At 34.4% G+C, this 14,750-nt stretch overlaps 3 protein-coding genes across 6 annotated transcripts; 2 read left to right on the top strand and 1 right to left on the bottom strand.

Moving 5' to 3' along the window:
• Window positions 1-1,216: 1,216 nt before the first annotated feature.
• Window positions 1,217-2,715, top strand: LOC111791834 (actin-depolymerizing factor 7). The gene is made up of 4 exons (XM_087122822.1): window positions 1,217-1,558; window positions 1,628-1,889; window positions 1,979-2,244; window positions 2,376-2,715. Exons 2-4 carry the CDS (start codon window positions 1,887-1,889, stop codon window positions 2,524-2,526), a joined length of 420 nt encoding a protein of 139 aa, XP_086978948.1. The 5' UTR covers window positions 1,217-1,558; window positions 1,628-1,886; the 3' UTR covers window positions 2,527-2,715.
• A 1,045-nt stretch (window positions 2,716-3,760) lies between these two features.
• LOC111791718 (remorin) lies at window positions 3,761-7,246 on the top strand. The gene is made up of 5 exons (XM_023673188.2): window positions 3,761-4,031; window positions 6,050-6,103; window positions 6,205-6,292; window positions 6,636-6,717; window positions 6,907-7,246. The coding sequence occupies exons 1-5, from the start codon at window positions 3,881-3,883 to the stop codon at window positions 7,099-7,101; spliced, it is 570 nt and encodes a 189-aa protein (XP_023528956.2). The 5' UTR covers window positions 3,761-3,880; the 3' UTR covers window positions 7,102-7,246.
• An 890-nt stretch (window positions 7,247-8,136) lies between these two features.
• On the bottom strand, window positions 8,137-11,948 carry LOC111790151 (transcription factor MYB17). 4 transcript variants are annotated; one of them, XM_023670986.2, is made up of 4 exons: window positions 11,821-11,948; window positions 11,032-11,115; window positions 9,560-9,689; window positions 8,137-9,098 (listed from the first exon to the last, which is right to left on the bottom strand). In XM_023670986.2, exons 2-4 carry the CDS (start codon window positions 11,054-11,056, stop codon window positions 8,465-8,467), a joined length of 789 nt encoding a protein of 262 aa, XP_023526754.2. In that variant the 5' UTR covers window positions 11,057-11,115; window positions 11,821-11,948; the 3' UTR covers window positions 8,137-8,464. The 4 variants fall into 4 exon arrangements, 3 of the variants coding, with proteins under 3 accessions (XP_023526754.2, XP_023526752.2, XP_023526749.2); XM_023670984.2 differs by having other exon boundaries at window positions 11,518-11,900; XM_023670981.2 differs by lacking the exons at window positions 11,032-11,115; window positions 11,821-11,948 and adding an exon at window positions 9,878-10,218.
• Window positions 11,949-14,750: the final 2,802 nt, after the last annotated feature.

Genomic DNA, 14,750 nt, shown 5'->3' with positions numbered 1-14,750 from the left:
CTTACACATCAGTACTTTATGGAGTAATTTCTTTTTCATTCCTGAACTCTGAAGGGGTATAAATCCACCAATTTGTTCTCTTAAGTTTGATGTTTCAATTCTTGAAATACTCCCTTGAACGCCCATCTTTTTGTTACTTAAACGTTTCTTCTCAGGAGCGGCCAGTTTTTTTCTTGTTCTTCTGTGTAAGATCCATGTTTCTTGGAAGTGATTGTCGTTTCATCCTCCATTTAACTTGCAATCTTCCAATTCTAGGCAATAAGCTAAAAAAAATCTTCAATCATCTAGTAAGAGAAGCTAGAATGTATTAAAAAAAAAAAATGTTCCATCAGTTGAACTCGAAAGCTTGTTCCTCTGTCAAGAAACTCTCTTTCTTTCTTAGGTGTACAAACAAAAAGTAAACCAGTTCATTCTCAATCTTCAATCATATACCAGCTGTTTCAAATCATTTCATTTCTTCATGAGTAGACTGTTCTAACGTGAATGCATTTTGACTTAACGTGTTGTGCTGTTTGATTGGATGGAATTATTTGTATCCCATTCTCCACAGATTGGCAATGGTGGCAGTGTAGAATCTTCAAGGTTCCCATTAACTCCTCGATTTGGAGAAAATCTGGGTAACATTCCTTTGCATTATTTGCCTCATTATGGTGCATTGATTGAATGGTCCGAACAATTGAAGTTAGATATCCAGAGTCCTAGGATAGAAGCTCTATTACTTGTTGTTTTTGGTATGCCCTTGTGCTTTTCTTCAATGAAACTCGGTTTTTAAGTAAGAAACTATGAGTCTGTTAGAAATCACGACTCTTCACAATGGTATGATATTGTCCACTTTGAGCTTGAGAGCATAAGCTCAATACCAACAGAGATAGTATTTCTCATTTATAAATCCATGATCTTCCACTAAATTAACCAACGTGGGACTCACTCCCAATAATCCTCAACAACGTCAATGGGTTATGTTGGGCTCGTGTTCATTGCCTTGTCTTTGACATGTTCATCACTTCACTTTGATACTCTTTAGATCTACCGCGCTCATCCTCTAGTCTCTAAACTTATAAGAGTTCATGCGCGATTGAGCCGCTTGCGCTTATTTATCTTTGCTTAGTGTTAAGTCTCTTGAGCCTCCACTTTTTATTTTTCCTTTTTTAAGGCACCCTAAGTAGACCCACAAATTGTCTTATGGAATATTTTAGATATATAGATTTAGGATGACCCATCTTCTTGTCATACTTGTACTCAATTGGTACGATTCAAGTAACGCATCATTCACGTTCTCTATAGAAGAAATTCATATATAAATTTTGCTTTCTTGAAAACTTCATTTCTGATTTATTTTACAAACTAGTAGAGTTCCAAGTGGTTTTAGCACTTGTATATATAAATAATTTTTCATCTCTTTAAGGTTTTGTAGAATATACAGGCATATATACATACACATACATAGATGCAGATACATACATGTGTGTGTGGTTCTAAAAATCTAAACAAACAATTGAAATAAAGCCGCAGCACAGATTGAAGATTATGCTCTCAACATTTAAAGGGCAAAATTTAGGCAGGTCTTTTTTCTCTCTCTCTTTAAGCTGCAGATTAGGTATTGTATGAATGGGTTATTTTGCAACAGAAACAGCGAGGTATATGGCCAACCAAATAAGAGGAAGACATGGTCAAAATAACCTTAAATATAACAACGTTAAGAGCTTCAAAATCACAACCCTTTTACGTGAAGGACATGAACCTTACAAGGCTAGTCAGACCAGACAAAGGCTAAGGAGAGTTTGAGATATCCAAAATACATAAATAAATCACGAAATCTCTCTCTCTCTCTCTCTCTCTCTCTTCTCGCTCTCTGTTTCATTGAGGGACATCAGAAATCAGACATTATGGTATGTTTCTGTCTCTGTTCTTGATTGAGTTTCTCTTACATTTGTTCTAAAACTGAGTAGGATGTTTTGTTTTGTTGCAATCTTGATAGGCAAATTCATCATCAGGAATGGCAGTGCACGATGAGTGCAAGCTCAAGTTTTTGGATCTGAAGACCAAGAGAAAATACAGGTTCATAGTGTTCAAGATCGATGAGAAGATCCAGCAGGTCATGGTAGAGAAGGTCGGTGGTCACGATGAAACCTATGCGGATTTCACCGCTTCCATCCCTGCCAATGAGTGCCGTTATGCTGTCTTTGATTTTGATTTCACAACCGATGAGAATTGTCAGAAGAGCAAGATTTACTTCATTGCCTGGTATTATCTCCCCACATCATTTTCATAACATCCTAACTCATTCCTCCTATCTCATTTTTTTCAAATTTTTCAAATGTAATTTATCGGCTTAAAATTTTGTGATTTGTTAATTTTGTGATTTGTTTATGTAGGTCACCCGACACGTCGAAAATAAGAAGTAAGATGTTATATGCTAGCTCGAAGGATAGATTCAAGAGAGAGTTGGATGGAATTCAAGTTGAATTACAGGCAACTGATCCGAGTGAGATGAGCTTTGACATCATCAAAGCAAGAGCTCTCTAAATCCATCCAACAAAAATAAAAACTATTTTCATTCCAATAAAAAGTTATATATTATTTTTTCCTTTTTATTTTCATAATGTAGTTTTTTATGCTGTTTCTTTTTCCAAGCCTTTTCAATTCCCATCAGTTACTTTAATGGAGAATTTGGAATGGTATATATAAAAATTAAATTTGTTTCTTTTTTCTTTTTTAGAATTGTCTATTAAATATCTTAATTTTTTATTTTTCTGATTAATTAGGCTTCTAACCCATTTGGAATTAATTAGGTTTTTTAAGAATTTAATTCCTTTTCAAATTTAAATAATCCTATTAAATCCTAACAATAAAAAAACTAATTATTACTAAATTTAAATTACAATAATTAAATTGTTACTCAAATAAATAAAACTTATTTTATTTTAGAGTAAAATATGTTTTTGTTTCTAACTATTGTGGTTTTTTTTTTTTTTTTTTTTTTTTTTGAAAAAATATATATATATTAATTGTCTGGACCATACGGTGGGGTGCTGGGGCAAATGCGGCAACATATTTATTACAACAGACAAAGCCCAAAATAATAGAAATTTATAATTATTTATTTTTCTTTTGTACGAATGTGGGTTTAAAATTTTATTATATTTTTAGATACTAAATAATATTTAGATAATCATATATTAAAATTTACAAAATAATATAAACTTATTTTCTTTTATTTTTCCAAGGAATATTAATTTTTACTTTAATCTACAATGAAGTAGTGGGGAGTGGATGTTTGATCTTCATCATTGAACTAAATAATTAAAAAATAAAAAATTAGTTAATTATTTTTATAAATAATGCACCTTTTTTTTTTTTTTCCGGTCAAAAACAAAAAATAATTTATTAATGGGCCCATTAGTCGGGTCGACCACGATCATTTTAAATAAAGCAATTATTCCTTCTAATGCAATCTTTAAACGGCGACGTTTAACGTTGCCGACACCTATACATCGAATCTGACACGTGGCGAAATTTCATTGATTTACGTGTGTTAGCTGTCCGTAAGCTACGATTAAGACGCGGAGTTGATCGCAACGGATCGCCGAAATCACCCGCCAACACTAACCGTCGGATTAAAGTTTGACAACGGTAATCACTTAATCAAACAAATCAACGGCTGGTAGAGAAGCGCTGCATCAAAAGTCATGGACCTCACCTGCAAAACCCACTGTCAGTTGTAAAGTTTCACCGCCACCGTTTTTTCTTCATGAGCTCTCTCAGCTCAGAGTGTATATATAAAGGCACACCGCTGAGAGAGATTATCGCTGTTGAAAAATTTTGGAGAATTTTTGTTTCTGAACATTCTTGCCTTTGTGCGGTACGAATTTTGAGAACGATGTCTATGGCGCCGGAAAAATCTGATTCCACTTCTGCTCCTACTCCTGCTCCTGCTCCTGCTCCAGTTCCGCCGCCTGTTGCGACTGGAGCTCCAACCGACGCTGTGGAGGATAAGGAAAAAGCTGTGGTTCCAGTGCCTATCGTTAATAGTAACCTCTCTTTCTTTCTTTCTCTGGATGTTATCTGTTCGTTGTATGTGTTCTGATTGTTGTTTGGGATTGCGATGATATCGATTTGTTCCTTTCTATCTCATTTCTTTCCTTGATCGGAGATTTTGATGGTGAATGATTTATTACACTATAAAACGTTGAAGTGCTTGATTATACTCTTAGGTGAATTGTAAGAGTCTTTATTCTTAGTTGAAGTGCCTTTTCTCGCTCAGTTTGGTCGTCGAGAAATGGATATAGTCTAGTTGAGGAATAAAATCTGTTCAAATTCCGTGTAGGAGAAAGCTTTGCTTACTAGAGTTTCCTTTCGCTCTGATTATAATTAGAACGAGTAGGAGAAGAACAATTGGAAATCCAAGGTTTTCGATGTAATTGGCAGAATGTCAAACGAGCGCTATTTTTCGAAGTAAATCAATTATAGTAACAAAGGAAACGGCAATGATTTTTTTTCTTCTTCTAAAGTTGCAAGTTCTTCAAATTTTTATGTTCAAGTTTTCGTCTACTAGTAGTTGAAGTGCTTGCTATCTTGGTTAGAGATTGGCAGTGATGTTGATGTCTACAACTTTATTGCAATTCAGATTGAAATGAGCTCCGTATTATGATGATATTCTATCTCGATTATGTTATCATCTTTCTGAAGATGGCGTTGCGTTGGAAAAAGTAAAACGTAAGCTCATTGCCTTCACATTTATGGAAGTTTTGGACGACTACCTGCAATCCTGTATGGGAGAAAATTATCCTCTTAGTTCATATGCTGCACATATTATCAAAAGAAATAGTACTGTTATTTGTTCTTACTTTTGTCTTTTGTTCTTAGGTAGCACCTTTTTTGGTTTTTCTCTGCTAAGCATTTTTTTTTTTTTTACTTTTATTGCCAATTACAGCATAATCTTACTGTGAGGAAAGTCTCGTTTCACTTTTTTTTTTTTCTTTTTTTTTTTCTGGATTTCCATCGAGTAAGAGATATAAGTTTTGGTGCCTCTTGAATAGTTTTCCTCTCACTTTGTTTTGTTAATAGTAAGATTAGCTGTACTGGGCCCATTGACGTTTTATTATTCTTTGATTTTAACGACCATTCCTTAATTTATGCTTCAATATGCTTAATGTTGTAGATAAATTGAAGATCATGCTTTAGCTTTTGATTATTTGCTTCCTTTATCGGTGTAAAGGAAGATATTTTTCAAAAAGAAGCTATAAATATATACTATAGCTTTTTCTTTGTATGATTATGATTAATAATCAAATAGTTGTTCGGGTAAGGTGGAATCAAGATTTTTGTTCTTATGTATACTTTTAAAGATGCTAATGATGCATTACTGTGTCTGTCGTCCTCTTGAAGAAAGACATCTCGATGCTATCCGTTATGTCATTTGATTCTTTTTTTCATTAAAACTGGTCAAGAGTTTTATTAAGTTTATTTAAGTTGCAACTTACTGACATTCTACTTTATGGGTTTCATTTGCCATCAGTCATCTATGTACGTTAACTTCTCATCCATTTAATTTCCTTGGTGAATAATGAATATTGATAAGATGATAGGATTCAGGTGGGTCATATTGATCCTCTCAACTGTCAATGGAAGTTTCTCTCTGGCTCTTCATTTGTCATCAATGCATACATGTCGTTATTATCAATTCACCGTGAATGAACAATCGATAAGGGTTCGAAATGTTTCGAAATTGTGGAGCCAACTTTACATGAGAAGGAGAGTAGGGGGAAAAACAAAAGTAATTTATCCCATCACATCTTGGCTGTCATTTGAGCAAACTCTGTCAATGTTTCTCCTTGAACCCTCTAAGTTCATATAGCATTGCCCTTTGTCCCACCTTGATGACTTTCACTTTCAACTTTTATTATAACTTTGTGTGATTTCCTTCTGAGTTTAATGGCTTTACATTGTTTGATACTGTTACCTTTATTGCATTAACCAGCCTGAAAACTTTAGCAATGAGTGATCTATAATTTAACTTCTTTTTTCCTCTAATTTCGGATCTTAACAGAAACCAAAGAAGAACCTGTAACAAAGAAGGCTTCCGGTGGGTCTATTGACAGGGGTGAGCGTACAGCACGAATCTTACTTATTCTATATCTTATAATTTTAAAACAACAGTAAAACATTTCAAAACCTGACCTGATCCTCAATCTTTTTACTTAGATATTGCTCTTGCGGAGGTTGAAAAGGAGAAAAGGTCTTCCTTCATCAAGGCCTGGGAGGATAGTGAAAAATCAAAGGCTGAGAACAAGTAAGGCTCAGTTTCCACTATGATCGTCTCGTAATTGTCATTTGTTAAAAAGACCAGCAACTTTCCTTGCTCTAAATTCCAAGTTTAGAAACTACGACTCTCCACAATGGTATGATATTGTCTGCCTTGGGCATAAGCTCTCGTGGCTTTACCTTTTAGTTTCTCCAAAAGATCTCATGCCGATGGAGATAGTGTTCCTTACTTATAAACTCGTGATCTTGCTCTTAATTAGCGAATGTGGGACTACTCTTTTAAATAATCCTCAAGAATACAATTACTATTGTGTGTATTCATGTCTGCAATGAATTATGACAGAAATATTTGTGTAATGGCTATTTAATAGGGCACAAAAGAAGCTCTCTGCTGTATCTGCATGGGAGAACAGCAAAAGAGCCAACCTGGAAGCCAAATTGAAAAATATTGAGGTAACCATTTATCCTTTTTCCTGTTCTTGGCGTTTAACAAATAATTGTATTTGGAAATTCTGCTGCCTGCTCGATCTGGGATCGGCACGAGCAAATGGTGAAGGCAACGGGTTTTGATCGAGCAGCGATTGATACGGGGTTGAGTGCTATAGATTTGAAATTTTCCTTTTAACGAGATGGAAATTACAGGAACAATTGGAGAAGCAAAAGGGTGAATACGGAGAAAGAATGAAAAACAAAGTAGCTTTGATTCACAAAGAAGCAGAGGAAAAAAAGGCAATGGTGGAAGCACAACGTTCAGAGGAACTGCTGAAGGCGGAGGAGACGGCTGCCAAATTCCGGGCAACTGGAACCGTCCCAAAGAAATTTTTGGGATGTTTTTGAAAGTTTTATATGATGATCTCTTTATTTCTTCTTATTATTATTATTAGAATGTGTCTTTTTCCTGTTTTTGTTTGTAAATCTTCGTGGTTGCCTGTGAATGCTTCTTCTTCCGTGACTCTTTATTATTCTTCTTCTGCTTTTGGCATTTTCTGTGTGTTGTTGTTCGTCTCTTCCTTTAATTTCAATGTACAAAATGAAACTTTTTTAAAAAGATAAAAATTAATAAATTACATTTTGTTTGGAACTTTTAAAATTTTGATTATTCTTTATTATTTCGATTAAAGAAACTTGTTTTTCTCTATAGTATGTTTTGCTCTATAGTATGGTAGGGTAAATAACAATAATGAAATTTCTTTTGTATACAATTTTTTGAAATGGGATATATATCTAATTATATATTCATAGATGAGATGTGACGGTAAGAGCCTAAGAGTTGAAGGAAACATTCATTATTTGATATAAGGGTGTGTTTCGTTCATTATAAAGTGGTGGGAACCTCTCCAACTTGTTTTCAAACTGTGAAACTAAAGGCGTTTCAAACTGTGAAACTAAAGGCGATAACGTAATGGACCGAAATGGACAATATCTGTTAATCGTAGACTTGAGCTATTACAGTAGCCAAGAGTGATGTTTTAAAACTGTGAAACTGAAGGCGATAACGTAATGGACCGAAATGGACAATATCTGTTAATCGTAGATTTGAGCTATTACAGTGGCCAAGAGTAGTGTTTTAAAACTGTGAAGCTGAAGGCGATAACGTAATGGACCAAAATAGACAATATCTGTTAACCGTAGACTTGAGCTATTACAGTGGCCAAGAGTGGTGTTTTAAATCTGTGAAACTAAAGGCGATAACGTAATGGACCGAAATGGACAATATCTGTTAATCGTAGACTTGAGCTATTACAGTGGCCAAGAGTAGAGCTAGTGTACACACGGGTTGATGGAGGAGGTTCGCCTCCCATAATTACATGGATCTTTTCTCACATAATTTTCCACATAATAGCAAGAGACAAGTTGTAGAATAGTAATACATGGTGAGAATAGTGGTACTCAAAATAGGAGTTCAAAGCACTAACCATCAATGAGTGTACGATAAGGCCCTGAATTGGTAACCATATATGCTATCTACATACCGACCACTTGCTGTTGAGTAGAAATCTCCTTTCCAATTGCTTTTATAAGTTGCAGTGGAGAGATGCCTCCATGGAAACTGCTTTCTCTCAACACAGCTTCTAATCTAAAGCACAAAAAAAAATGAACCACAAAACTTGGGACCTAACCTACCAGAGAAACTTAAATCATAGTTCTATCAAGGCGGGGTGATGAAATAAGCTCTCTATCTACTGCACTGCAGATGCTGCTAAGTGTTCATGTTGTTTTCTTCCAAGAAGCTCATGTCATTGTTAATGGGGAAGTCCAGAAGCAGTTCTAATGCACTATCCGACGACTCCTCGAACTCGTTCGCACTTGAAGAATCAGACTTGGACATCACAATGTCAGCCATGGATTTGAAGTTTTTGTATTCTGTTTCTTCGTTTTCGTTGCTTTCCATGGCTGAGGAACCGGTGTAATCGACTCCGTTATGGGTCGCAACAATGTAAACCGACTCGCATTTGATTGATGAGGACAGGGAACTCTGGCTATGGCATGTGGTTTTGTCTTCCCTGCACTTACGAAACGAATCGCCTACTTCAGAGTTCCATATTTGAAGAAAAAAGTCAGAATCAGTCGTCGTTTCCATGGGAAGTGGAGTGAAGAGTGATGACTCCCTTGAAAGTCGAGCTTCGGCTTCGAGCCGAGCACTCTCCCACTGTGCCATGTGGCGGGTGGTTGGGGATGCCGGTGCTGTAGAGGATGAGCAGCGAGAATTGAAGGGTTCATGTGTCTGTGGATCAATGCCAATGCAAAGAAGGCGTTTCTTCAGGTGGGTGTTCCATAAGTTCTTGATTTCATTATCTGTCCTTCCAGGCAGTTGAGAAGCAATGGCAGCCCACCTGCAAGGAGTCTTGATCAGTAAAACTCCATCAAACAACATTCATAATGCACCAAATAGTTGAAGAGAAACAATCGTCAAATTCCATCATAAAACATATTTGTTGATGTTTTTTCTGATCTTAAAAAAAAAAAGTCTCGAAACCTCACTAAAGCAAACAACCAATTAATATATGATCGGCCTCCAGGTTCTCCAAACTAGCATCTAGAGTCGAGACTAAGCCTTGAGTTTTCTTGAAAGTAGTTCCACGAGCTAAACATCTTTCTCTATTCAAACGTCTAACTGTTAATTGTGCAGTACAGCATGAACATATAGCAAAATATCAAACGATTAGCCAAAAGGTAACATAGACTTAATTTGAATTAAATAGTGGTTCAGAGGCGATAAAACAAAAGATACCATAAATTTAAGCAGCCATATCTATCTATGATAACATTCAGGAAGAAAACAATGAAGCATCACCTGTTTCCAAGAATTCCATGAAGCTGAATCACAAGCTTCTCTTCCTCAGGGGTAAAGGGGCCACGTTTGATGTCAGGTCTTAGATAGTTTGTCCACCTTAAACGGCAGCTCTTCCCACACCGTAGAAGGCCTATAAACAAATCAAGTACAGAGACCATCCCATCCAATGTGAGAGACAAATTAAATAATGAAGAACATAAGACAAAAATCGTCCCCTCCCAATTGTGCAAGAAAATTTTTGGTGCTTCCCATGTGTAAGAACAAGGATTTTGAACAGAATAAGTTTGAGTAAAGAAATGCTCAGTACAGGTGACAAACCTCGGAATCTCAAGATTACACTGGAGGCGAAATCCGAAACTAGAGACAAATCAAAAGACCAACTATACTTATTTTGAAGGATGGTCGAGGCAAGCAGGCATTCCATGACAAGAAGAGAGTTTTCAGAAAAAAGTATGGACTTAGGCACCATTTGCAGGGCAATACAAAACGGTTTATGCAGACTAAAAATTACCAGAACAAAAGATTCAAAATGATGCTAAAACCTTTTTCTGCACAGTGTTGGGTAACAAAGCACGAAACTTAGCTGTTGTTAAATCTATGAGATCGGAGAAAATGAGAACGGGAGGGATATTAGGAGAGTGAAAGGGAAAAGGTCAGGGCAAAGGACTTACTACTCAAGGTTCTTCTTCTTCCTTCTTTTTCCTTTTCTTTAATCAGTCCAGTTACAATAAATTTCGAAGTTAAGAAGGAAGGAATATGTTCCAGAAGTTACAATAATAAAAAGAGACTTCAGAATGAGAGATGACAAGTGGGAACTAGGGAAAATTTTGGATCACTAAACCTGCAAGCTTGGGGAGCGATCTCCAGCTACCATGGCCATTGTTTTTCTTAATATAATTAATAAGGAGCTCATCTTCTTCTGATGTCCACGGCCCTTTCTTTAGCCCCTTCTTATCACAACAAGGCGTCCTTCCCATCTCACAATTTTCACTACCAGAGGCAGAGACACCCCCTCTAGTGACCAAGAGCGAAGAAAAAGTTCAGAGCCTTCCCTTAGAGCATCAATTTTTCAGAGCGAATACAGAGGGAGGAGGGGAGGGAAGCCATGTGAAAGGGTTTATCTCAATGAACTGAAATTAAAAGAGGGAAGTTAATGGCTATGTGAGTCTGAAGGGGAAGGACAAGAATCAGCTAGTTTCAAGCTGGTTCTTGCAATAAATACTGACATGGTTGAGCATAGTAAGAATTGAATCATCATTGAAAGTAAAATTTGTCCAAAAAATTGAGGGAGTTAATACAGAGGTTTCTTATTCTGAGGTTTTACAATTGCGCACAACTGATATAAGAAATAAGCGAATAAGGAGAAGAATTTATTGCGGATTCTCACAATGCAGACTAGCATTTATTGAACAGAGAGAGATTTTGAGACGCATTTACTATGATGAAAATGACATACAGGGTACGGGACATACCATGACAAGACCAGGCCTTCGCCATTGTTTCCTTGTGGGTCTTTCAAAATTTCCTCTTCCCTCTTCCCTCTTCCAATCTGATTGCTAAACAAGAAAACAAAACAAACCTGATTTTTAGCTGGAACTTCATGATCAGTGAACTTCCCTGCCTAATTTTTGTAGGAAGCTCTAAATTGTGAGAAAACTCCCCCTGATTAAGATTATGTTAGATTACAAAACATGCGTCTGTGCCTAAAATACACAAATTCATTGATCATACTTTTGTACACAAATTCATCGACCATACTTTTTTCCTATCTAAAAATTGAACAGACTTCGTTTGTGCATATTCTATTTAGGATCAGATTAAATATTAATAATAGGAATTGTTCACTGATAGTAATCGCCACTATAAACAGAAGACAATAATTCACACGATTTCAACAATAATCGAGTCAAAATGAGTCTAAACTAAAATAGATAAATACTGAAACAAAGCATAGTTACCTTCATCTCACTGAGCAATCGAAAGTTGTGATAATAAATGCCTCGGAAAGAGAGAGGGAGAGACAAAATAAAATGTCATAATTCCATTACTCCTTTGAGAAATTAGGTAAAGGAGTTGAAAATGAAATTGAACAAAACCAGAGACGATAAAGCGAGAAAGCTGAGATTCGAGGGCACCAGTTTCAAACTCCGCGACCATCGCACTGATGAATCGACAAGAAACCAAAAACTGAAAGAGAAAACAAACGAAATCTTTCCTTTTTGTATGGATTTACGGAATAAGAACGCAGAAATTTGACTCACCACGAATCAGGACGATGAGGAAGAAGACGATACGATGCAGCCATTGAAAGCTTCAAGGGCAAGTCGCTCTTGCGATTGCTGGTTCGAATTTGGCGCCATAAAAGCCAAACCGGAAATTGGTCTCCTTTCTTTTTTTCTTTTATTTATTATTTCTCCATTTTCTTAAGCAAAATAAACACTTTTTATTAATTAACACAAAATATAATATATTAAATCTTAATTTCCATCTCTAATTTTTTTTTTAGTTTAATAAAAATTAAAATCTACTCTATAATTTAATTTTAAATTTATAAATTTGGAAGGTTAAATTTGTAATTTTAACTTTAAAGTTATTATTTATTAACCCATTTTATAATTTTAATATTTTAAATAATCGAGATTTTACATTATTTCTTGTAAGCTTAAGATATTTGGAAGAATCGCCAGTCGAGAGGAAAGAACGAAAGGCTTACGCATTGAGATGCTGCTCGGTTTACCATAAAATAAGAACGATTTGTCTTTCTTAGCTTAGGAAATGACTTCACTTAAAAGACTGTTGCTGGGACGTGAGGGAGCCACCAATCCAGTGACAATTATCTCAAATCTTGCGTAGTTTTTAAATCGGATGCTTTAAATGACCCCTCTAGGATATCCAAATCAGGGTCTCGGTTTTTGGTTCATAGATGCGACGCTATATGCTCTTTTTCATCGAAATTTATGACTTAGTACTATTTTCCGTGAAAATATTAGGATGTTAAGAGTGGAAAATGGCCTACGAACTAAAAGCTGCAAATGGTACCCGATGAAAAACATGTCTCGTTATTATCTCTCGAGTAGTTATACCTAACCACACATATTATTCAGTAGAACTCACCTAACACGTGTTCATGCCCGTTACGATTCTTCCGTGTTTTGTATGATAACCGTCCACTAAGAAATTCGCCAACGAGTAAACAACTCAACTTAAAATATAGATAACAATTTACGTAATTATAAAAAACTATATCGACTACTTTACTTGAAGCTCGGAATTAGTTCAACGAATGTCGCTATCATTATAAGTAGTATGGTTGCTTAAATTTGTGGAGCGTTTTAAGCTTATAAATGAAAATAAAAAAGAAATAAAATAAAATAGGAAAATCCGAAGAAGATTGAAGGCCCTTTATTGCTAAGAATAGCAAAGGGACAAGACAGTCAAAAAGATTAAAGAAGAGAGAAAAAGTCTCAAAATAAAGACAGTCAATGCTAAGTCAATGCTGTCGCTTCGCATTTACTACAAAATGCCAACGCTATCCATTTCTTTTATTTATTTATTTTTATTTATTTGACCAATAATAAAAGGATTTTGCAATAATATAAGCATAAGCATTATTTTCCATCCATTATTTAAGGCAGGGGCAAAAAAGGGATTTCCACCTTATTTAACCTTATTTTAAATTTAAAATATCATTATTGACCGTTCATAAATATTTTTAAATTATATTTGAGTAAGAAAAATTTTAAATTTTGAACGGTTGTGAAATTCGATAGTGAGGGTCGTAGAACAAAACTTAGGATCGTTACGGTGTTAAGTCACCCCTTTTTTCTAAGTATAATTTTGAAACATTTACAAAATAATAATAATAATAATAATAATAATAATAATACAACTTTTAAAATAATAAAAATATTTGTTCACGTCCTAAGAAATTTATTAAATTAAATTTCGTGTATATATATATAAATAAATAAATAAAGGATACAATTTCTAAAAATATATTTTTTTTTTTATAAAGAATTTAAACTACTTTTAATTATGTGAGAATGTTTTTAAAAAAATGATTTAAAGCAAATCATTTATTATACAAACATTCTAGAAATAAATTGAAATAATAATAATAATAATAAAAGCACTTAAATGACATTTAAAAAAAAATACTTTTAATAATAAATAAATAAACAAAGAAGTAGTAGTCAATATTATGAGCTTGACCTATGTGTTTGTAGTTCAACTAAAAGGTCTGCGTTCCTATGCAATAAAGTTTTGTAATTATTGAGATTTTATTTTCTCAAAAATTGCAAATAATTATTACCAAAATCACATTCACTATGGATTTTATTTTTAAAATAGCCCAACAAAAATTATTGTTACCTCTTTATTGACTTTAAAATTTAAATTTCATCAATCTCCACATTAAAATTTCGATAAGTATTATAATTTATATATTAAACGTGAATTGACATTACAATATTTATTTAATATCAAACTTAAAATATTTAAAATTTTTATTTCATGAAATTATAATTCGATTGGACTAAGAGAAATCCATAAAGAAGTTCCTCGAGTGGTCATACAAATTAATGAGTTAGAACGCCGAGAGAAAGAAGAAGAAGAAAATGAAGACGAAGAGACAAAAAAAAAGACGGCGCAAGATCATCAAATTCGTTCAAGAAAAGCCAAACGTGTCGTAAATTTTACCGACAATCTAAACTTTGAAGATCAAGATATTGATATCACATACCAAGATATTAACTTTAAAATTATGGTGCATTGACCGAACTATGTTAAATGACACAAATTCACCTGCATCTTCGACATTGTTAATTTTGAATGACTATAAGAATGTAGTCTTGCTTCATAGACAAATACGAGTCATTTTAACCTACTTTATTTTCATTTATCGGCTTGTATATACACACAAGTTCCATTAAAAACGATCATAATTTGAAAAAGATTTTCATATTTTTAAAAGAAGTTTACTCGTTGAGAAGCTTTTGATTTTATTACACCAAGAAAAAGAGTGATTAAAAGCATTATAAAATTCAGGAAAAAAAAAAAAGGAAAGATCATAAATACGTCTGATACCCAAAAAAAGCATAGACAGCGGATGGCCTCAGCAATAAATTAGGCACACAGACTGGTGTGTCTAATAGTAAGGTTGCGTGAAACAAGACCTCCAGCTTTCTACTCG

This window comes from Cucurbita pepo, chromosome 3 (genome assembly GCF_057944985.1).
Source record: "Cucurbita pepo subsp. pepo isolate OVF chromosome 3, ASM5794498v1, whole genome shotgun sequence".
In the NCBI taxonomy this organism is placed as follows: Eukaryota; Viridiplantae; Streptophyta; class Magnoliopsida; order Cucurbitales; family Cucurbitaceae; genus Cucurbita; species Cucurbita pepo.
Note: the sequence above shows the minus strand (reverse complement) of the source record. Positions and strands in the feature narration are given on the sequence as shown.